This window comes from Telmatherina bonti (assembly GCF_933228915.1).
Source record: "Telmatherina bonti genome assembly, chromosome: 16".
NCBI classification, from domain to species: Eukaryota; Metazoa; Chordata; class Actinopteri; order Atheriniformes; family Telmatherinidae; genus Telmatherina; species Telmatherina bonti.
In genome coordinates this window covers 17,523,324-17,546,219 of record NC_136614.1, presented here as the reverse complement: position 1 = coordinate 17,546,219, position 22,896 = coordinate 17,523,324, and the positions used below count along the sequence as shown (strand labels likewise).

At 38.5% G+C, this 22,896-nt stretch overlaps 2 protein-coding genes across 2 annotated transcripts; both read left to right on the top strand.

The window, feature by feature from the left end:
- The first annotated feature begins 5,112 nt into the window (after positions 1-5,112).
- nfkbie (nuclear factor of kappa light polypeptide gene enhancer in B-cells inhibitor, epsilon) lies at positions 5,113-13,258 on the top strand. Its single transcript, XM_079255510.1, has 6 exons — positions 5,113-5,821; positions 8,350-8,452; positions 9,463-9,673; positions 9,919-10,007; positions 10,715-10,963; positions 12,591-13,258. Exons 1-6 carry the CDS (start codon positions 5,505-5,507, stop codon positions 12,657-12,659), a joined length of 1,038 nt encoding a protein of 345 aa, XP_079111636.1. The 5' UTR covers positions 5,113-5,504; the 3' UTR covers positions 12,660-13,258.
- A 2,025-nt stretch (positions 13,259-15,283) lies between these two features.
- slc35b2 (solute carrier family 35 member B2) lies at positions 15,284-21,625 on the top strand. Its single transcript, XM_079254973.1, has 4 exons — positions 15,284-15,506; positions 18,044-18,231; positions 18,338-18,498; positions 19,753-21,625. Exons 1-4 carry the CDS (start codon positions 15,487-15,489, stop codon positions 20,683-20,685), a joined length of 1,302 nt encoding a protein of 433 aa, XP_079111099.1. The 5' UTR covers positions 15,284-15,486; the 3' UTR covers positions 20,686-21,625.
- Positions 21,626-22,896: the final 1,271 nt, after the last annotated feature.

Genomic DNA, 22,896 nt, shown 5'->3' with positions numbered 1-22,896 from the left:
TGTTGCGAAGGATGTAGAATGTGGTTTAGCATTGTCTTGCTAAAATACAAGCCTTCCCTACAAGAAACATCAATAAATGGGAATATAATGTTGCTCTAAATCCTCTTTTTTCGTTTTAACATTGATGAGTATGTAAGCTGACAGCACAGCTTACATATGGGTTCCATCAGTGCTTTATTAGTTGTGTTTATTAGTTCATATTAGTTCATCATAGCATTTTTCTCACATGAAAAAAGAAAAAGGAGAGGATAATAAGAAGATTAAGTATGTTTTACATAATATTTTTCATTCCAGTCTTTGTACAGCACTGTTTACATATGAACCATTTCCTCGCAATTACTCATGGCAAACAAGCTTGTGTTTATTATAACACACAAAAATGGACATTGGACTGGACTGCTGGCATGAAATCACATGGTAGGTCTTGGCATCAATAAAGATGTCTCTTACAGGTAGTTATGTTTTATATCTGTGATTAATCTGGATCTCTGAAAGTGAACTAGCAGCTGTATAAGTGAGCCCTCTAAAGGCCAAAACATAACAGGCATCTGGTTTTAAAAAAAAAAAAAAAAAAAAAACAGAAAAGGAAACAAGGCATTACAGCAGGGGTGGAGAACTCGGTTCCTCACAAGCACCACACCTGATCAAATCAATGGGTAATTAGCAAACTTGTGCATTTGCAGGACTGCAGCCCTCAAGGACCTGAGTTGGCCACCCCTGCATTATAGTTAGGGATGTGTGGAAGATTGGAGAGGTCAGAAATGGGAAAGGCCAGAATGATTCACACAGTAGTACATAATAGAAATCACCTGGTCCTTTAAAGCTTTAGAAATTAAGTCATTACAATGGTCTGGACTGGGTGAACAACAGGGTATAAATTTAATACGTTATTTCATTCATAAAACATAAGCCCAAATGCAAAACGTCTGAAAAACTAAGTGGTCCCCACTGCTTTTATAAGGGTAGGTAGCAACTAAGTGCTGCTAAAAAAAAAACAAAAAAAAAAAACAAACAAAGAACACTTTATTGTTCAAGTATGTTAACACAATGTTAAGGAGGAAAGACATCAGAAGCAGGAAAAGGGTTATAATTTTGCCACAAGGTCAGAGAAACAGCAAATAACAACTCCAAGAGCTACATATCAGACTCTACAGGCCCCCTTTAAATGTTAATGTTAATGGTCATGGCACTAAAATTAGTAAAAGACTTTTGAGAATGGCTTATGGGCTGCGCAGTGGCATGGTAGTTTGCACTGTGGCATCACAGCAAGAAGGGGCGGGGCTTGGCAGTGGCCTTTCTGCGTGGAGTTTGCATGTTCTCCCTGTTTATGTGTGGGTTCTCTCCAGGTTCTCTTTCTTCCTCCCACCATCCAAAGACATGCATGTTAGGTTAAGTGGTTACTCCATATTGTCCCTAGGAGTGAGTGTGAAAGTGAATGGTTGTTTGTCTCTGTGTTGGCCTGTTGGACTTGAAACCTGTCCAGGGTGTACCCTGCCCTCTTGCCCAGTGATTGCTGGGAAATGCTCCAGCTTCCCACGGCCTTGAATTGGACCAACCAATTGAGAAAATGGGTGGAGGGATAGAAAGAAAATGCATTTTCTTTAATAGCTTGACAAAGCATGTCAAGTTAGCTGCCTGAGTTTCCAGCACAAGTTACAGTATAATCAATCAGATCCCCTAAAATAAATAAATAAAACAATAAGACAACAATATAACTAGAATGAAGTTTGCTGCAAAAGGCTCCAGTCCCATAAATATTAGTGTCTGTGGTTTCTTGGTACTACCAGTGACAAGTTTGAGGTATAACACTTCCTGTCTAGACTTTAAAAATAAACCTCTGTGCTGAATGCGTAGTGCAGTGAAGTGGATCAAACTGAAGCCACAACGTTGTCATTTCACTTAACAGCAGCGTTATTTATTGATTATTCGCAAGGAATATTTTTGAGATTCATTGCTCAAATTCTGGTTTGGTAATACAATCAAATAATTCTTGCACATGTTTGTACGTATGTATGTGTGTGTGTGTGCATAGAGGTGTGTGTGTATATGTATATATATATATATATATATATATATATATATATATATATATATATATATATATATACACTATTCACAAAAAGTTAGGGATATTCAGCTTTTGGGTGAAATTTCACAACAAGCCTAAAATGCATTCAAACCTGTACAGGTGAACTTAATGTGATCTTCTCTAAGCTTTTAAATGCACATGTCCAACTGTTAAATGTGTCAATAAATTTTGCACAAGTTGCTGTTCTCTAACAAGGAGCTTAACGGCAAAAATCACGGCAGGTGTGTGATCCTTGAATTGACCAATAAATGTCCTGGTTCAATTAGAGCTGCTGTTTAAACAGTTGTCCTCATCATGCTGTTCACATTTTGACATCATGAGACCAAGACGACACCTAACAATGGAACAACAGTCCCTTGCCATTGCGATGCTTCAAACAGGACGTTCTCAGACAGAAGTGGCCACTGAGCTTGGAGTGTCACAGAGTGTCATCAGCAGGTTGCAACAGAGATATCGAGAGACTGGAAGAGTCACAGAAAGGCCTAGAAGTGGACGTCCTTTGGCCACATCCTGTGCTGATGACCGCTACATTGTGAACACTGCCCTGAGAAACCGGATGATGAATGCCACTCAACTCCAGGCACGTTTAAGAGAGGTGAGAGGCACCCAAGTGTCACATCAGACCATTCGAAACCGTTTCCATCAGCGTGGTCTGCGTGCTAGACGACCTGCACGGGTACCTGACCACACCACCAGGCACAGGCATCATCGTCTTGCATGGGCCAGGGAGCATTTACGCTGGACGAGGAACCAGTGGGCCTCAGTGCTGTTCTCTGATGAAAGTCGATTCACACTGAGCAGAAATGATGGCCGGCAACGATGTTGGAGACGTCAGGGAGAGCGCTATGCATCAGCCACTGTTGTCACCAGGCGAGCTTTTGGTGGTGGCGGTGTTACAGTGTGGGCAGGGGTGTCCACTTGGTACAGAACTGCCCTACACTTTGTGAATGGTACAGTGACAAGCCCATACTACCTGAATAACATCATTAATCCAGTGATTGTGCCCCTACATGAACAGCACAGGCCTAATTTCATCTTCATGGACGACAATGCTCCTGCTCATCGAGGCCGCATCATCAGGGAACGGCTGTTGGAGACTGGTGTACCTCAAATGGAATGGCCTGCACTCTCTCCAGACCTGAATCCCATTGAAAACCTGTGGGATCAGCTGAGCCGTCGTGTAGAGGCTCGAAACCCTGCACCCCAGAACCTCAATGACCTGAGGGCTGCCCTTCAAGAAGAGTGGGATGCCATGCCTCAGCAGGCAATAAGTTGCCTTGTGGACAGCATGAGACGTCGTTGTCAAGCTGTAATTGATGCTCAAGGGCACATGATGAGATATTGAGACGTTCAAATTTTTTGTTGTGGTGTAACTACCATTGTTGTTACCTTTTGTGTTGAATGAATTTTTTGAGATGAGGAAATCAGTAGTGCATCCTTCTACTTAAATGTCTTACTTTTATGATATTATATCACTGTAGCATGAACATATTGCGTTTTCCATAAATTTCACCTGAAAGCCAAATATCCCTAACTTTTTGTGAGTAGTGTATATATATATATGTGTATACATATGTGTGTATGTGTGTATATGTATGTGTATGTATACGTGTGTATGTGTGTGTATGTATGTGTGTATATGTATACATCTGTAGGTTGTTTTTTTCTTTTTGTTTTTGGGTTATTTTTTAGTTGTTTTTTTTTTCTCTCCCTTTCCTCTCCCTTTATCTCTTTCACTTTTCTTATGAGGTGTTTTTTCTCCTTTCTCTTTCTGTCTTTCGTCTGTCCTCTCTGGTCCAGCAGTACAAACTCTACAATTCAAACAATAATACAAAATAAATATAGAAATAAAATAAAAATTCAGAAAGTCAAGGGGATCATTATATCTATAAAGCTTGGCAGAAAAAATTTGCTCAGCAGAACACAGCATCCAGACCATCATTCTGCTTGCCTAAATGCTGGACAAGACAAAAAATAAAATAAAATAAAATAAATAATAATAATAATAATTCTTGCACAAGTGTACTAGTGTACTAAGCTGAACTAAACTGTTTTCACAGTATCCCCCATAGAAATAAAGAAAAAAAAAACTGTCAGGTGTTAAAAGTGTAAGGAAAATTTACCAGTTGAAGTCTCTGTTTGTTTGCACAAGTCTGCTTATTAAGTCTGATGTGTGACAGGTGTGTCACAGTCACGGCCGGATTATACAATGGACAGGCCCAGGGGCCCACGCCCACTTGGGGCACATGTAGGGCAAACATAGGGTAAACACCAGCAGTTTAGACATGAAACAAAATGTACATTAAAAGCCAGATAGTTACACCACAGTATCTAATGTATTGCTATTGGTACCTCTGGCTGAGAGATGTTAGAAGTGTCGTTTCACACTGTATCATTCACAATTTTCACAAGGTTGCAGTATGGAAGGGGTGCCCCTGGAACACTCTGGGCCCAGGGGCCTGCGCACGTTTAATCCGGCCCTGGTCACAGTAGGGAAACTCCTAGCATTTGCTGGAATACTGTTGCCCAACCCTGCCTTACAAGATGGCTTCCGTCCCGGCATGCAACAGGGCAAGATTACCACCAAAGATAATTGATATATAGATCAGGGATATCATGTGACTCATCAAATAAATGTTAAGTCACACTGTCTGGACTTGGTAAACTGAAATTACCAAGACATTCTCTTCAAAAACGAAACGGAATAAACGCTCACATCCATGATATCCTATATTTACGTGAGGAATGTGAACAGTAGTCTCACAAATGTGTTAAAACATTTCATAAAGGTAAAACTGGCTGCATTTTTGTCGTTTGTTGAGCTTCAATTTAGAAATTCTTTAACTTCCGCCGTGACGAAGCAACAACCTCTTGACTTTTGTTTAACTTTGTGCGTTTGCGCGCGCGTGCTGGCGGATTTTTGTTGTGTGTGTGTGTGTGTGTGTGTTCGTTCGCGCGCACTGGGGATTCCCCAGCGTGACAAAAACAGCTCTGACTTTCAGATGTCAGCTCTTCCTCTTATCGCCTTTCATTGCACATATGCTCGGCTGCCTGGAGCTCATGCTGTTACCGGATATCTAGTCGACAGTCAGCCGTTTTCGTCTCTGTTCGGTTGTTTTAAACTGATTCAACCGCGTGAGGAATAACCGGCCATGGTTTGAAGGTTTCTATCATTTAACAATCGATTAAAACGTGGGGTTTGTTGCTGCTGCGGGGTAAAGTGTTATCGGGTAGTGGCATGAGACGCAGCGGCTCATTCCTCTGGTTTCACAAAGGAGCGGTGGTTTCCTCAGGAGCCAGCAGGCTGTCTGGTCACATCACCGAACACCCAAGCGGCCACGACGCCCGGTAGAAGCCTTTAAATCCTTGGGGAAGGCGGGTGAGGGGAAACCCGGCGAGGGCACCAACACTCACCATGGCGAGCGACGACTGTAGTAAAGATGAGATGTTGGAGGAGAGTCGCGTAGACTCGGGCATTGACTCGTATCGCTCCATCGTGAAGTCGGTGGAACCACGGGAACCGAGCACCGACTTCAGCGGGCCGAAGGACAAGTTTTCCACCGTCGAGGAGCGCCTGGACTCAGCCTACGACTCCTCGTCCATCACAGCGGAAAGTCTGTCGGAGATCGTGGAGGATATCTCTCTGTCCACCCCCGGTGAGGAGCACGAACAGACCCCTGAACTCTCTGAGCAGGAGAAGTTGCTCACGACTATTACAGAAGATGGAGACACGTAGGTTTTTTTCTTTTCTTTTTTTTAAAAATTCACTATCATCTTACAAGTCTTGAGGAAATTTAAACGTTTGCATCTTTTATTGTTTTTAATAGTCTGAAAACTGAATGACGGGGGCATTTTCATTTTTTTTTTATGGCTGCAATAAATTATCTCCAGCTCAAAAATGCATTAAAAGACATTGATAAATGCTACTTTGTTTAGTTATTTAGATTTAAAATAGTATAAAAGCTGCTAACTTTTATATTTCATGAGCTGCATCCAGTTTAGTATTTGCCATAATCCGCTTAAAGTGTTCCTCTGGATGGTGTTGGCATGATCAGAGTAGTTGCCTTTATTCCACTGAAAAAGAAAAAAAATCATTCATAAATGACTGCTAATGTCGTGTGTAAATCCCTATACATCCCAGGCCTGTCTTTCCCATGACACTGGTATTGAAGGGGATTTCATAGAAGTGCACTTCTGCAGACTTCTTTAAATGAACTTTGTCCAAGTCATGAATGTGGATGGTCTTCTTTGAGGCCTTTCTCAGTCAGAAAACAGAAGTGAAACAGATAGGTCTGGACTTCCCCTGCAGCACAGACAAAGCACATGCTGTGAGGTAGCTGTATGGCTTGCTTTTCATCCGAGAAACTTGTTGATCAGGGCAGCATGTATTCGGATTTTATTCCCGGAGTACTCTTGCTTCTGGCTTTCTTTTTTTTCTTTATGTATTTAGTTAACTTTTTTCAAAGGGACTTTTTGCAGCTGCTCATTATTGAAATGTTGTTGTTTTTTTCTTTTGCATAATTTGGACACTTTGACCTCCACACTCAGTTCCATCAGCCCATGATGACCCCCATGTCTGACCCAGTCATCTAGTGTAGTCATGTCAGTAGCCTTTGTTTTGACGTTTAACAAGACTTGTTAATGAATTCTGCAGCCAGTGATGTAGTCGCAGCATTGCAGAAGTGTTGTTGCATCTCTGACCTCTTTTCATTTCCGCTTGCGGATTTTTAAAGCCACATGGTTTCATTCTTACACCCTAACTATAGCTTTGTAGATACCTGCTGGAAGCAGTGGAAAAAAAAAACACCTGAAACACACTGCACTGTGCTGCCAAAACGCTCAGAGAATCATGCAAACACTCATTTCCCATGCGGGATTTTTTTTTTCTTTTTAAGGTCTTACTCATTCAAGACTCACTCAAACCAGGAAGTCCCGTTCATACTGCAGCGTTTGCTCATCAGGTTTACCTTCTTGGGACAGCTCTAAGTCTTTAGACATTTAAAATGTCAGGACTGACATTACATACTTGACAAAAATGTGTCTGCTAACATATCAAGATCATCATGCATACAATTTGACCAAAACTTCTGTTTGCACCGATACTTTGTTTGTACAAGGAGCAATTGTTCCTTAATTATCTTTTCAACTATTTATCCACTTAATTTAAACACAATGAAGTGTTTCAAACAATGATAGTGTCAATTCTTCTGCTTTAAATATAGATTCAACTTTGAGAGTCAAACAGACATTAAGACATTTTTTAATCTAAGCTATTAAAATATAAAGTATGAATATATGTCAAATAAAAAAACAATAAGATGACACTGATCATTAAAGACAGTTTTTAAGCAGTTGCATATTTAAAAAAAAAACATCAACATGCATTTGTTTGTCTTTCATTAATTCTTTTGAGCCACAACTTTTTTTTTTTCTTGGAGGAGATTTGTTGCTTAAAGTTGAAATAACTTTGTCTAATAGCAAGAGATATGTGACATTTTGGGGGCTTGTGCGATTTAGACATGCAAATTAAAGGTCTTTGCTGTGATATTCTGAATACTTTTTGATCCCACTCGGTCTGTCTGAAGCAGACGTCAGTCAACTTTTGCTTGCATGACATTCATTGCGAAACAAGACTTTGAGAGCAGAGTAACGTAAGTAATTCAGCATAAGAAAGAGACATGCTCTTTGGTGGTTATAAAATCAATTCAGGCTTTCTTGAATTTTCTCACAACGCTGAATTGTTAAGAACTTTAAGCCAAACTTTGACTTGAATCTACGAAATCTTTTTCCAGATGAGGCCCCTGTTATGTTGCTCTCAGTCTAAATTAAGCACCACTGCTCTTTTCCACTTCCTGCTTTGTGCACACATTTGTTTGCTACAACTTCCCACTCAGGTTTTGAGGTTAGTGTGTTATTGTTTTGTTTTGAAGACTCCTTGAACGAAAGCCGTGAAAAAGTTCATCGGCTCGCAGGTGATTTTTAACACACCCCTCTGGTCTTCTCCAGAAGTAGTAAGGTCTGTGAAAGCATTTTTGATTTTGCCATTCAGCCCACTGAGACTTATAGTTCGAGATACTCTTGAGATGATTGCTGAAGGAAAAAATGTGATGCAACATTTTGTTGCAGTGCTGACTTTTTTCCTCTACCCACTTAAAGTTGCAAATGTTTTGTTGATTGCTCAATCGATATGCAAGACGTGCTAGATTTTGCAAGCATATTGAATACAAAATACTTATATTTTCTTTTACCTTTTTCTATAGAATTCTGCACCTAGCAATCATCCATGAGGAGATATTGATCACTCAGGACCTGATACAGCTATTCCCAAAAGAAATCCTGGACATCCAAAACAATTTGTACCAGGTAAGTTTGGCTGTGTGAGCAAGCTGCAGCTTCCACTGGGATTTTTTTTTTTTTTTTTTTTTTTTAATCCATAAAGGACTTCCTCATTACCATTGAAATTATAATGGAAGCTGTGGCTTTATTTACAACTCTTTTCTTCTAGAGAACTGTTGTTCCTCTTTATGTGCAGTCCGTCCTTTCCTAGGAACGTCACTGTGGGTGGTTCCAGGGTTAGCTCATAAGGGACTTTGAATGGAAACTCCCCTCCTCTACCTCATGTAGAAATAGAACCACAGGGAGCTGTGGAGTGTATCCTTGTGTGGATGTGGGTGGAGGAATTGTTCCAGTTCTCCAAGAAGTCAGATCAGAGCTGTGACTCGAAGTGTCATTAGGAAACATTTGAAGTGACAAGTCAGCATTTCGTGCTTTGACTCAGTTCTCTACTGATTCTTTTTTTTTTCTTTTTTTTTTTAATTGCCTAATTTCCTCTCATTAGTTATTCAAGCATTTTATATTAGTAAGAAGAATTCTTGTTCACCACAAGGTTTCAGAAAGAAATTTCACGCATTAGTTGATGTAAATAAAGCCTCAATGTGGGGAATTTTTTTTGTTTATTTCATGACAAGTTTTAATGCGTGTTGCAAACAGTTGAGGCTAAAGCAGAATTTACATACCAGATTATATGCAATTTATTTGGAAATATTTAAAAAAAAAAAAAAGGCAAAATAAAAATCATTAATTAAAAACAAAAGCCAGAAATGCAGCTTGGAAAAGTAGGTTCAACTCGCTGTATTATATTTCTGTTTTTTTCGATGATATGTTTAAACAGGTTCAGGCTTGTGACCTGGGCCTGGTCAAAAGCATTCTTGGAAATCCAGACAAACAATGACAAAAGATGTTATTAATAAAGAGTAACTGTAAAACGTTGTGTTTAATTTGCCAAGTTATTTTTAGGGCTCTAAAACTGATGATGATTGTCAGACATGCAGCTTTGATTGCATTGCACATCCTTGCTTGTTTATGATCCTCAGAGCCCTTTGCACTTGGCCACATACCTGAACCTGTCAGATGTGGTGAAAGACTTGATAGACAAAGGTGCCAGTCTGGGGCTGCAGGACCAGGATGGGAACACAGCGCTGCATGTGGCCTGCCAACATGGCCAGACTGAGTGTGCCATAGAAATAACCAGAGATGTGTCTCCCAACAAATTAGCAGCGGTCTTAGAAACCCAGAACTGGAGAGGTGGGGAGAATTTTTTTTAAATTTTTTTTATTTATTTATTTTTTACATTTATGGGATATTTTGTCAATAATCTCTGTTGAAATCAAACTAAATGTGGGAAAACTGTAAAGACAGCATTGTTTTAAGTTTAAATACAGTTCAACATGCAAATTATCTAAAAAAAAAAAAAAAAATCAAGGAAAGAAATGTAAACATTTTTTCGACAATGGCTGTTTTATCTGATTCTGGGCCTTGTGTACTTGCAGGTCTTGCCTGTCTGCACTTGGCTGCTCTGAACAGGCAACATCAAATTCTGGAGCTCCTCTTGAAAATGGGAGCAAATCTTAATATTCAGGTTTGTCTTTGATTCCTTGCAGTGAATCTTGTTAAGTTCATTTCTTTCATAATCTCACCTGAAATCACTCCTCAAAGACACTTAAAACTTACCCAGATCCCAACTAATGTTGTCTGAAGAGAGCACAAATAAAGATGGGGAAAAAAAGGTCTTCGCTGCTTTCAGTGTGTATTAGTCAACTTCATTTAGTCTCTGGGGAGATGTTTAATCCAATGATTATTTATCCCGCTCGTTCTTTTCAAACCCTGTTTACGGCGTCTGGGTGTGTGTGTTGTGTTCCTGTTTATAAAGCTGCTGCACCTGTGCAATGCTGATAGTGATATGAGCTGAGCTCAGGGCTTCCCGCAGAATTCAGGGAGACATAATTAGAATTGAGATATGATTAGGCTGGGCTGGTCTGCAGCTCTCGACTTTCTATTGATGGAAGGGAACATGGCGGTCAGTCCCATAACTACCACAGACATTCCTCTCAGTTTAAATCATTGGCCCAACATATCGCCCTGCTTCACAGGCAGCGTGTTAAATTATTATCCTAATTATCGCTAATGCATGAGCTACTACGCCCTTTTCTTCCATGCTTGTAGAATTTATAGAATATATTCTTACTTGCCAACAGACCATATCATTTACATGATTGTATTGTTGACAATGTCATTATGTGGCTGTGAGATTTCTCATTATTCTTCTCCATCTTCCCTCACTTACAGGAAGGAACCAGTGGCAAAACAGCTCTTCACTTTGCTGTAGAGCTGCATGACATCAAAGCAGTCAGGTTGCTGCTCAACAGGGGAGCCAACATGGACGCCACCATGTTTAATGGCTGCACACCCTTGCATCTTGCAGTGGGGAGACAGGACGCCACCGTTGCTAACATCCTTTGTCAGGCTGGAGCCGACACAATGCTGCGAAATATGGAGGATGAGACGGCGCTGGATCTGGCTGACGGCAATGACGATGTAAGCAAATACTTTATATTATATATTTAATGTTAAAGTGTTAACATAAAGGTGGCAAATATATAGATGGTTCTGTCAGCAATTATGCAGGTTTCTGAACAACAGAATGTAAAGATCTGAGAATATCATAAACAATGTCCACAATCAAAGATATAAAACACATCATATGGTGAAGTTATTGTACAAAAAAATGTATATTCTGAAATTTGATGGCAGCAACATGAGTAAAAACTGTGAGAACAAGGATGTGTTTACCCCTCTGCATTGCATAAACTCTTCTTATGCTTTCTGCAAGTGTCTGAACTGAGGAGACATATCAGGCTTTGAAAATTTTATTCATTCAAGTTTTGATCAACTAACTTGCAAATAGTCTATACTGCAGCCAGATTAGCTTAACATTAGCATGTTTTTAATATATACATGCAAAATGTGGTTTGTCATTGTGTTGCTCTAATATGCAAGGCTTTTGTTGAAAATGTTGTCTGGATGGCAGCATATGTAGCTCTAAAAACCTGTGTATGTTGTTCAGCGTTAATGGAGCCTTTATAAATGGACAAGTTCCTCATTGACAATGACGTTGAGCGTCACATTAATGCCAAACCAGATTCACCCTGTCTTATTAAGGCTTATTAAGAACATTGTGCCTCTAAGTTCCAAATACAATTTCAAACTTTTAACTCATCGACCTTCAACTCAGTTCAACTAGAATAAACTCACAGCTGGAAAGCAAGCATTTCTGTACCTTGCTTTTTTTCTGGACATAGTATGGACATATTATTATAAACTTTCATTAATTTGTTAAAGAAAGAAAAGACACTTTGCCTATAGCGCTCATACATGTTTCTGGATTCTCTAAATCATCTCCAACACTGTGTACTGCGGAAGCTGTCAAATTTACTGGAAGTCTACACCAAGAAGTATCACTCTTGAAGTGTTATTGTTTATCCTCACCATCTTTGACAGACTAGTTAACGATACTCTGTCATTACTTATGAAAGACTCAGCTTGTCTGGTATGTTCTTTTTATACCCGAATATGTTGTCAGGTGTTTGTCTTGTTGTTTTCTACAAAACACTTCCAGATTCCTGATGCTCTTGACCTTTTGTTTTTGCTGCCGGCATCAAGCTCTAAATGAGCTTCTCAATAAACAATAAAATGTCTGTTTCCACTTTTAAAATGTTATCTTTCCATATATTTTCCAATTAATAAAAGCATTAAATGATTTACTGGTGGGGATGACCATGAATAGAGAGACAGTCATTCAAAATATCCTCAGTAGCATGAAAAATAAAGTGTCCTGTAACAGGAGAGGTGGCTCTCACAGATACCTGATCTTAACATCATGTCAGTCTGAGATTTAATGAGGAGACAAGAGGACCTACATTTATCAGCAACTTTTATCTTTTTGAAAGGAGGCATCGCTTTATCACATCAAGCTCAAAAATAATGTAGTTTTTTTTCTGTTGGCAATTATTACAGCAATAAGTCAGCTGTGGCTCCATGACTAGTTTATTTCCATATATTTTATGTATTTAACACATTTTTCTTTTCCTGGTGTTTGCTAATGATAGGACACAATTACAAGCAGCTCGAGTAAAATCTGATTTTATGTATGCTTTCCTTTCAGATTCTGGCTCTATTTCCTTTTGATGACATCCAGATCTCTGGAAGGTCGGTGGTTGGAGTGAAATTTTGAGCTGAATCGTTGGATGAGTGACTGTCTGGAAGCTGCATCGAGCTAACATTTGTTTTGAATTGTGCCTTATGTGTAGTTGACTCTAATAGGTAGAGGAAGATTCACACCATATAAACTTAACTTTGCTCATGTAAACAGAGTGATTCTGCTTCTTAAACTTCATATTTAGCTATGATAATAATGTGTTTGTGGAGTTGTACTTGCCGACAAAGCCCATCTCACAGCAAGCGTAAGAGCTAAATTTACACTCAGTACGTTCAGTCCACCCCCCCCCCCCAAAAAAATCTACCTCTTCGACATATTGAAATTGTCTCAGTTTTTGAAACTTTAATTATGTTAAAAATGCCAAAGTTTTGTGAAGGAATGACAGTTTTAAAATCCCTGAAAGAATGGCCTTTCCTTATGTGTGGAGGTACTTTCTATAAGAAAGGAATCAGAGGTGGAGAGGATTTTGTTTTTCCCGTTTAAGTTGGAAAATGTTATTGAAGCAAACTAATCACATATGTTGCATAACCCTGCTTTTGTTAGAAACTGATAGCCAGTATAGAAAATGTATTATACAACACAAAATGCAACTTTTTTTTCTGTTGATTTAATGTTTCCCTTTTTTTTTTTTTTTTTTTTTTTTTTTTTTTTTTGCTGCTTCATGTTGTTGGACCGTTTTTTTCTGTATTTATCTTCTCTGCAGAAAACTGTTAATGTTCTTTTGTGTGCAAATACACTGGCATTTCTAGATAGAATAAGCAGTTTGTTTATTTTTTAATAAAATGGAACGAAAAAATAAAACTTCACATGTTCTGCTCTTTCTCTCCTGAAAAAAAAATTTTTTTTGTAATTTTTATTCGCATGATCTATCAGTTCTGCAGTGGAAACTCCAGATTTATTGACACGAGACATTCGCAGCCCTTTTAAATGATCAACTCCAAGGTGCATGTACACTTCTGTAATTTGTGAAAGTCTGTAGCTCTTTACTTTTTCCTTGTTCCCTTTCAATTGCTTTTGAAAGGTGTATCGTTGGCTTTCCTGTAAGTATCTTCTTCCTTTTAGCTCATACAAAACAATGACTGTAGGGCAGCTGGAAATTCCACCCAGATGGATCTTTTATGTCAACATACCATCAGTAAAACTGGTTCATGCAATGCACATGAAGGATTTATCTTAAACTGTGTGTCTGGGAGTTACAAAGTGACTTTTCTTTGGTTAGTAGAATTTGATAACAGCAGGTTCATCAACATAAACTCAATTCTTTCTGGAGATGAATATGTAATGGGTAGACCTCTATGGTAAACAGCCATAACAGAGTTGTGAAACTAAACCCACTTCCCCATTCAAGCGTGACCTGGGAAACTCTAGTTATTTGTGTTATGTGCAGTATAGCGTGCTGATGTTGCCACTGGCAAAATGCTGTTGGAAAAAGCATTTCACCTTTGTAGTTTATAATAATAGTTAATAGTGTCAATCCAAGTCTGTTCACTTCTTAGTTCGTGTTATAGAATTCCTGTGGATTAGGTTCATGTAGAAACCCATATTTAGCACATGAAATTGTGCAATTACTAAAGCTTATCTCAAAATACTTATTAGTTTTGAGTGGATTGAAGATTGCATATTCTCAGTCTTTGCAATACTCATTTTGCACATGACTAATATAAAGTTTGATCTTGAATGTAAAACAATGAAGATGATTTACAAGTTTCAGTGAGCTCAACAGCAATGAAGTAAAACAGAAAAGCTAGATCAATTTAATGAACAATGTCTCTGTTTTTTAAAACAGAAAATGATGACAAACTTCTTTTTTCCTTCCCCATTTTACCAGCATGTCATGCAGTATGAAATAATGTATTTCACTCTGCTGGAAAATCCATCATTTTCATGACTGCAGAGATGTGTATGTTAAGACTTTTACTGTGCTGTATAATATCTAAATGGCATCCAGTTTAGTATTTTATATGAATGAGAATGTCAGTATTTTGTACCTTATTGCATATTAAGTGTGTATGCATGTAGTTAGTTATCAACTAAAGCATTGATTTTTACATTGTGCAACTCACCCTGTGAACCTTTTCCCTGTTATTTCTAACCAGAGGGCACAAAGCCAAATAAAAGCCCACATTATGAGTTACCAAGAAGATGTGTTGAAACACACACTCACATCCCTCACTTGTAAATAGAAGTGTATCAAGTAGGCCTCTAAAAACAAGCAAATCCCGTGAAGACCTATGTGGCTGCATAAGTGTTTAGAACAGCAAAAACAATGGGTGAATTTGATTTAGCATTGCATGAAGCGAAATAATCACTAAGCATGGAAAGTAATGGCATTTTGTTGTCGCTAAAAGTGTATTGAGTGAATATGACAAGTTCTGCCTCATTTTATATGCTTATATTATAAACAAATCATCCTAACCAGCTTAAAAGATCTATGAAAATGATTCTCCTGGTCATATACAGACATTTTAATTTAGTCTAGACGTTTTAATTTAAACCAGATAACAACCATATCATCTAACCTGGCTGGTTGTTTGACGTGCAGTGACTCCTCCACACCGGGAGGGGTCAGTGTCACTGAAATGGCGCCGGGAACCTAGTTGTGTTGTTTAAAAAAAAAAAAAAAAAGAGCGAGGAAGGGGAGGCTTTCCTGTTCAAGAGAACACATCCACTATTAAGATAAGTGAAAGAAAGGTAAAAGACAGCCTTTCTTTAAGTCTTAAGGCTGCATTTAATCAGTAAATAATACCTGTTAGATTTGAGTGGCTTCATGCTGTGTCACCGCGGAGGGGTTTGAGTCTGTCGGCGTGTGTGCTGCGCCGGGTGTCGGCCACAGAGTGGGAAAATGCCTGCTTTCTTATGGAGGTAACGTTTCATAGTGAGACGAGCTATCTGGAAAATGTGTCAGATTAAAGATTAATTATTTCAGATGTGAAGAATTTGGACTGTTTAGAGTTTGCAGACATGTAGTTTTAATCTGCTACCTTTAACGTTGTCTCGTGGAGGGAATGCGGTATTGAGTAATGCCTAATTTCAAACAAACAAGTGCTGCGACAAGTGTTTAGTTTTCTCTATTTTTTATATAAAACACGTAATTATCACCTTTGTTTTGTTCGCAAATCATAATGACTAGATAATTATGCAGTGATATGGAAAAAATTTACTTTTTCATGATACAGAAATAAAACAAAGTGAACAAAATGTGCCTACTTTGTTAACATAATTGTCACATTTTAGCTTTATTGATTAGAGCATAACACGTCTAGTAACATTTGTTTAAGTTAAACCAAAACGTATTGGGAATTTAGCTAAATAAGTAATATATTTATGTTGTTGTTTTTTTTTAAAAAAAAAAGATGTTGGTGAACTCAAATGCAACCATTTATCACAGCTGCATTAGTATTATAAATAGCTGGTGATCCTGTTATACATTATTCCAGAACACTATCAGATCAGGCAAAGCACTCATTTTCTGTTCAGATAATATTTGGTTGCGCCAAGTTGCCAACTCTGTGTAGCTGTGGTGAAAACAGACTGTGGGTTGGCTGCTCTGTCAGGGCTCCACATTCCTCCATGAAATAAGCTTCTTGTTCATAGCCCAGGTCTTGCTGCAGTGGGCTGTTGGCTGACCAGGGTACAACACAAAGAAGCTCTGTGTTAGCTCAGGCTCACAGGCCCCTTGAGAGGAGGCCTTGCCTCTCTATGAAGAGGACACAGCACTGTGCCACGGCAGCAAAGGACACACCTTTTAATAGGATGCTTAGATGTCATCAGAGAACCTGTCATTTATTTAGTCTCAGCTGGTTTAACTGGCTGGGAATAATCTGAGTGCAAATAAGCCTAGAGCTAAATGCTATACCAGTTTTTTCTTTGTGAAAGTATGTTTTGCTTGTACATTAACTGTTTAAAAACTCCAAAACTTTACTTTAGATTTTATCTTCTGGAGTATTAAAATTAAGGGTGGGAAATTGAATTAAAAAAACATGAGCAGGGTATTTTTGGCTTCACAATTTTTAAATAGTTTTTTTTTTGTTTGTTTAAAAAAAATTCAAATAAAATTAATCCATTATAAAATTTGCCATTTTTATTGTTTTGATTGATCTTTTTACTTGTTTTCTTGGGCATTATAGAAGCAGAATGATGCTCTGGCTACCATGTTTCCCCCCCCCCCCCCCCTAATTCAAATAAAGAAAAATGACTAGCAAAAATTGTTTTGCACTTTTTTTTGTTTCTTTTTAGTCAACAAAAATCAACAATATTGAAAAATCGTGAGAATCGCAATTTAAATAGAATCAGCTCCCAAAAAAATTGAATTGAATTGGGACAAAAGCATATTGTCACAACCCTAATTAGAATGTAACGCCCCATTTTCTACCCAGAAAATTATCTTTAAGTTTGCAGTCTTCTGGAGTATTAAAATTAAGGGTGGGAAATTGAATTAAAAAAACATGAGCAGGGTATTTTTGGCTTCACAATTTTTAAATAGTTTTTTTTTTGTTTGTTTAAAAAAAATTCAAATAAAATTAATCCATTATAAAATTTGCCATTTTTATTGTTTTGATTGATCTTTTTACTTGTTTTCTTGGGCATTATAGAAGCAGAATGATGCTCTGGCTACCATGTTTTTTCCCCCCCCCCTAATTCAAATAAAGAAAAATGACTAGCAAAAATTGTTTTGCACTTTTTTTTGTTTCTTTTTAGTCAACAAAAATCAACAATATTGAAAAATCGTGAGAATCGCAATTTAAATAGAATCAGCTCCCAAAAAAATTGAATTGAATTGGGACAAAAGCATATTGTCACAACCCTAATTAGAATGTAACGCCCCATTTTCTACGCAGAAAATTATCTTTAAGTTTGCAGTCATAATTAGGAAAGGAATGTAATAATATCTTAGTATTCTGCCATACATTATTATACTATATGTGGACAGTTTTCAGAACAGTATCAGGAAGAAAACACTGGCTTTATTCAGCTATTTTCCACACTGTTGCATCTCTTAGTTAACGTTTACATTTGGTAGCCCACATTTTTGGCGTGGTGTGATTTTTTTTCAACAAAGTACACAAAATGCTATTTTTCTCAAGTCTTTCCTTGTTAATTTGTGCTGTTAATCTCAGAGAAATTAAGTTTTTTTTCTTGCAAATGGGTAACTTTATGGTTTTAGAAAGTGTTAGTTTTTCATTGTAAATTTTTAGTGTCTCTTTAAATATTCTCTCATTTTTTCTTCTCTGTCCTTGTCTAACCTCAGTTTATGATTTACCATTTGGTAGCAAATAAAGCTGAAAATTTTAATATTAGTGTATTTATAGGTTGACATGTTGACGTTAATTGAAGTTTACCATGGTAGTTTTCTTTAATGAACTTCATAGTGTAATGCAGCACCCTGTTTTCCTCTCAAGGCTTGTGCCTGCACTCGTGTTGCATTTGTTCCCCTCCACTGTGGCTGCCGAGGAGTCCTCGCTACTAGACGGCTGGCACGATGTTTGGCTCTTCCGCTTTTTAATCAACGTGCTGGGATACTCCACCATCATTGTCCCTGGCTACCTCCTCATTAGCTATTTCAAGCGCTCCAATTATTTAGAAACAGGTTTGGACTTGTGATATTCGGCCATTCATTTCAGGCTCGTGCCAAGTTTGTAAATGTTGTGCAGATCCAGTCCTTCAGCGATCCATGTCTCTTATTTTTATTTCAGGTAGTGGGCTTTGCTACCCCCTCATAAAAACATGTGTCTTTGGTAGTGAGGACAAAACTGGTCTGTTGGATGATGTATCCGCTACAAGCAGAAATGAGGGTGATTCGGGTTCGTCTGTCAAACAGGCTGTCAAGTTAATCTTTTGTGCTGCAGGACTTCAGGTAAGGGATCCTCCCAAAACTAACAGCCAATGAAAGCTAAGACCTACTAATAATGCAGCTATATTGAGTTTTTGCATTGAGGCATTTCATATCTAAGGGATTGGTACACAAGCAACCATTTCTCAGTATTGTTTGTTAAAGGTTTTCAAGTGTCCACAGGTAATAAAAAAATAAACTTAGTGCAGTTTGTTTTTAGGTAAAATTTTTTTCTCTCTCTGTCCGAGGATGTGAGTAGAAAAATAGCAGACAATCAAGTCAGTTTTCCAGATACTATTCCATGCGCAGTCTCTCGGTCAAATTTAGTTTACATAACCAAGAGAGACAGACCAGAAGTTAAGCAGTCAGAGGAAAATAAAGCATCTAAGACAACTCTTATAGAATCTCAGCAGAAACTAAAAGGTTTGAAACATTCTTGAAGTGCAACATGAAATATCTAGTTATAAACTAAAATTAGTTGCTTGATTTTTGTGTATTTTCGATTAAAATCAGTTGTATAGTTAAATAGTTGTAAGTGTTGAGGAAACATGATTCTTCACTTCTGATGCTCTCCTCATAGATAAAAGAAACTTTACACACCTTTTCCTGGACAGGGTACATTTTAAAAAACAACACAGTTGACTACAGTGCTTCCCATTCAAATAAAGTTTGCAACAGAAATAAATCAATATAACTTATAATAAATGTGAATAGTTAGACATTGAAATGCAGCTAAATAAACTGATATACATACTGAGGAGCATGTTAATTTAAAGGTTAATAAGCTAAGGTTTGTACTCCTGGATACCTGCGTGCAGTCTCAGAAGCTAAGCTAGCAGCTTCTAGTAAGTCAGTAAATCCTTTCAAACTGCAGAGTTGCTCATTAAAACACAGTATCTCATTTTCTGTCTGTGAATGACGTGTAAGGATTGCACTTTCTAAGAAACCTTTTATCAAGTGTAATATTGTAGTCATTTTTGCAGTTGCTGCCTCAAAACTATGGACTTCTTTGCCACTACAGGTTAGAGAAGCCACATTCATGTCGATTTTTAAAACCAACCTGAAGACCCATTTTTATGACCAATTGTTTTTACTGTTTTAATGTTTTAACTTTTTATTGTTTTATCTTTTATTCCTTTAACCGCTATCATTCAGATTTCACTCTGTACCTTTTAAATGTTTGACTTCTTTCTTCAACATTTTGTTGCAGCTGGCGTTGTTTTAAAGTGCTCTACAAATGAAGCTGAGTGATGCTAAAGCTGGTTTTCTTATTCTCAGGCATCGTACCTGACATGGGGAGTCCTGCAGGAGAGGGTGATGACTCAGTCCTATGGAGCTAAATCTCCAGAGGAAGAGGGTGAGAAATTCAAAGACTCTCAGTTCTTGGTCTTTATGAACCGCATTCTAGCTCTGACAGTGTCAGGCCTCTGGTGCATCCTGTTCAAACAGCCTCGCCATGGCGCACCTATGTACAAATACTCCTTCGCCTCGCTCTCCAACATCATGAGCAGCTGGTGCCAGTACGAGGCCCTAAAGTACATCAGCTTCCCCACTCAAGTCCTCGCCAAGGCCTCCAAAGTCATTCCTGTCATGCTGATGGGCAAGATCGTGTCTCGTAAAAGCTACGAATACTGGGAGTACTTCACGGCTGTGCTGATCTCAGTCGGTGTCAGCATGTTTCTGTTGACCAGCACGACCAGCAAACATCCATCCACGGTCACCACCTTCAGCGGAGTCGTCATCCTCATCGGCTACATCGTCTTTGACAGCTTCACCTCCAACTGGCAGGACAATCTGTTCAAGTACAAGATGTCATCAGTTCAGATGATGTTCGGGGTCAATCTGTTCTCCTGCCTCTTTACCGTGGGCTCACTGCTCGAGCAGGGGGCCTTCTTTGACTCTTTGGCCTTCATGACGCGCCACTCCGAGTTTGCCTTCCATGCAGTGCTGTTGTCCGTGTGCTCGGCGTTCGGTCAGCTCTTCATCTTCTACACCATCAACCAGTTTGGCGCTGCCGTCTTCACCATCATCATGACACTGCGGCAGGCCATCGCCATTCTCCTCTCGTGTTTCCTGTACGGTCACGCGATCTCTGTAGTGGGGGGCTTTGGTGTCGCTACAGTTTTCATGGCACTTTTCTTGCGGGTGTACGCGCGCAGCCGCATGAAGTCAAACCGACGGTCAGCACTGCCGCTCGCACAGAAGGTGTAGGACTCTAAAGTCGCACCGAACTGGGAACTGAGGCCACGTTTTCTGTGGTGCTGTTTGTCTACATGTGGGTATCTTATATTCTTTTCCATTTGTTTTTTTTTTTATTAGCTTTGGTACAGAAAGGGATACTGCAGTTATGACTCTTACACAAAGATGCCCCCAAGGGGTCCATGCGATATGATGGATCATTGAAGACACGAGTGCCTGAAAGATTGTCTTAAGTTTTAAACAGCCTCTTACACTTTACCCAGTCTTTGTTTTGTTTTTGTTGTTTTCTGGCTTGTGGAGCTCTTTTAAAGCTATTGTATGGCTAAGCATGGTGTTTCAAACATTGGCAGCATTGCCTGTGTCCAAAAAGGATCAAACAAGTTGGTTACTTTCTCAAAAGGACTCCTTTTATATCTGTGATGGTACAGTTTCTGTTACAGTTGCAAAACTTTGATCTTAGTCATGTGACTTTTGTAAAGGAGGGCTTTCTGTGTCTGTTTTACCTTCCAAACATGGTCTGAACACACAATACATACACTATTGTTCAAGTTAAGATTTCTTCTAATATTCCAGCAGGCGGTGAATGGAAGTACACAAATGTTACATAACTCTCCTAATGTAACACCACCACAAGCTGCTGTGAACTGTTTTTTTGCACCATTTTTTTTTGTTTTTATTTAACCTGCAGATTTTTATGTATCATTTAAAACATTAAGTAAAGAAAAAAAACTTAAATATATCTCTTTTGTTTTCCATTATCTCAAAACCAACTTGTCTGGTGTTTTTTTTTTTTTTTTTTTTTTTTGTAGGAAGATTGCTTCATGCGTTTTTCATGTGAATGTTTGGAACAACACTGAATGGTTTGTGTTAATACAACAAAGATGTGAAGATACTGTAAAGCCCAGAGGGCAGTTTGCAGAACAAAATGCATACAAGGGAAATGTAGAGTTACTGGTACCTGGTTTTTTATCATTCTACTTTCTCTGCAACTGAATTATTAATAAAACATGTTAAATTAACTGAATGCTACCTGGTGAAAGAGTTTGTTTCAGTGTTTAACGTGTTTCATTTACAGCTGAAATATAAAAAAAAAAAAAAGAAAACTTGGGCATTTAAATCCTCTTTGGAACGATCAACTAATTAGGGGAAAAAAAACAACTTTTCTACTGGAATGAAAACTATTATAATGGCTGCTTCATAATAAACATTTACAGGTACATCTAAAAAATTAGAATATTATGAAAAAGTTCAATATTTTTCTTCTCGTTTCAGAATGTGGAACTCAAATATTATTTAGATTCATTACGCAGAATGAAACATTTCTAACATTCATTCCCTTAAATTTTGATAGTTGTGGCTTATAGATAATGAAAACCCAAAATGCAGAGTCTCAGAAAATTTAATTAAATAAAATCCACTAATTCACTCAAACACCTACAAATGTGTCCTAAACCTTTAAATGGCCTATCAGTCTGGGCCAGATGGCTGCACAATCATGGGGAAGACTGTTGACTTGACAGATGTCCAGAAGATGATCATTGACCCTCCACATGAAGGGAAAGCCATAAAAGGTTGTTGCGAAAGAAGCTGGTTGTTCAGTGCTGGATCCAAGCAGATTATTGGAAAGTTGAGTGGAAGGAAAAGGTGCACCTGCAAAAGGCAGAACCACAGCCTTGAGATGATTATCAAGCAACATCCATTTGAGAGTTTTTTTTGGGAGCTTCACAAGGAGTTGACTGAGGCTGAACTCAGCGCAGCATCCCGCATCAACAGCCACGACTCACAGACAAATCCTAGACATGGGCTACATTCCTCGTGTCGAGCCCCTCCTGAACCAGAGACCATGACAGAAGCATCTCAACTAGGCTAAGGAGAAAAAGGACTGGACAGTTTCCCAGATGAAAGACAATTCTGCATTTCATTTGGAAACCAAGGTCCCAGAATCTGGAGGAAGAGCGAGAGGCACAGAATCCATGTTGCTTGAAGTCCAGTGTGAAGTTTCCACAGTCAGTGATGATTTGGGGAGCCATGTCCTCTGCTGGTGTTGGTCCGCTGTGTTTTCTGAAGTGAACAGTCAACACAGCATCTACCAGGAAATATTAGAGTACTTCATGTTTCCTACTGTTAACAAGCTTCATGGAGATGCCGATTTCATTTTCCAGCAGGACTTGGCTCCTGCCTACACTGCCAAAGGTACCAAAAGCTGCTTCAATGACCATGGTG

What these genes read in the sequence shown, in the direction of transcription:
- nfkbie (XM_079255510.1), top strand. Translation starts at nt 5,505, where the DNA reads ATGGCGAGCGACGACTGTAGTAAAGATGAGATGTTGGAGGAGAGTCGC. An exon ending in ATTACAGAAGATGGAGACAC is followed by an intron (nt 5,822 to 8,349) that starts GTAGGTTTTTTT and finishes CTTTTTCTATAG; the next exon opens with AATTCTGCACCTAGCAATCA. An exon ending in GAGCAAATCTTAATATTCAG is followed by an intron (nt 10,008 to 10,714) that starts GTTTGTCTTTGA and finishes CCTCACTTACAG; the next exon opens with GAAGGAACCAGTGGCAAAAC.
- slc35b2 (XM_079254973.1), top strand. Translation starts at nt 15,487, where the DNA reads ATGCCTGCTTTCTTATGGAG. An exon ending in CTCCAATTATTTAGAAACAG is followed by an intron (nt 18,232 to 18,337) that starts GTTTGGACTTGT and finishes TTTTTATTTCAG; the next exon opens with GTAGTGGGCTTTGCTACCCC. An exon ending in TTTGTGCTGCAGGACTTCAG is followed by an intron (nt 18,499 to 19,752) that starts GTAAGGGATCCT and finishes TCTTATTCTCAG; the next exon opens with GCATCGTACCTGACATGGGG.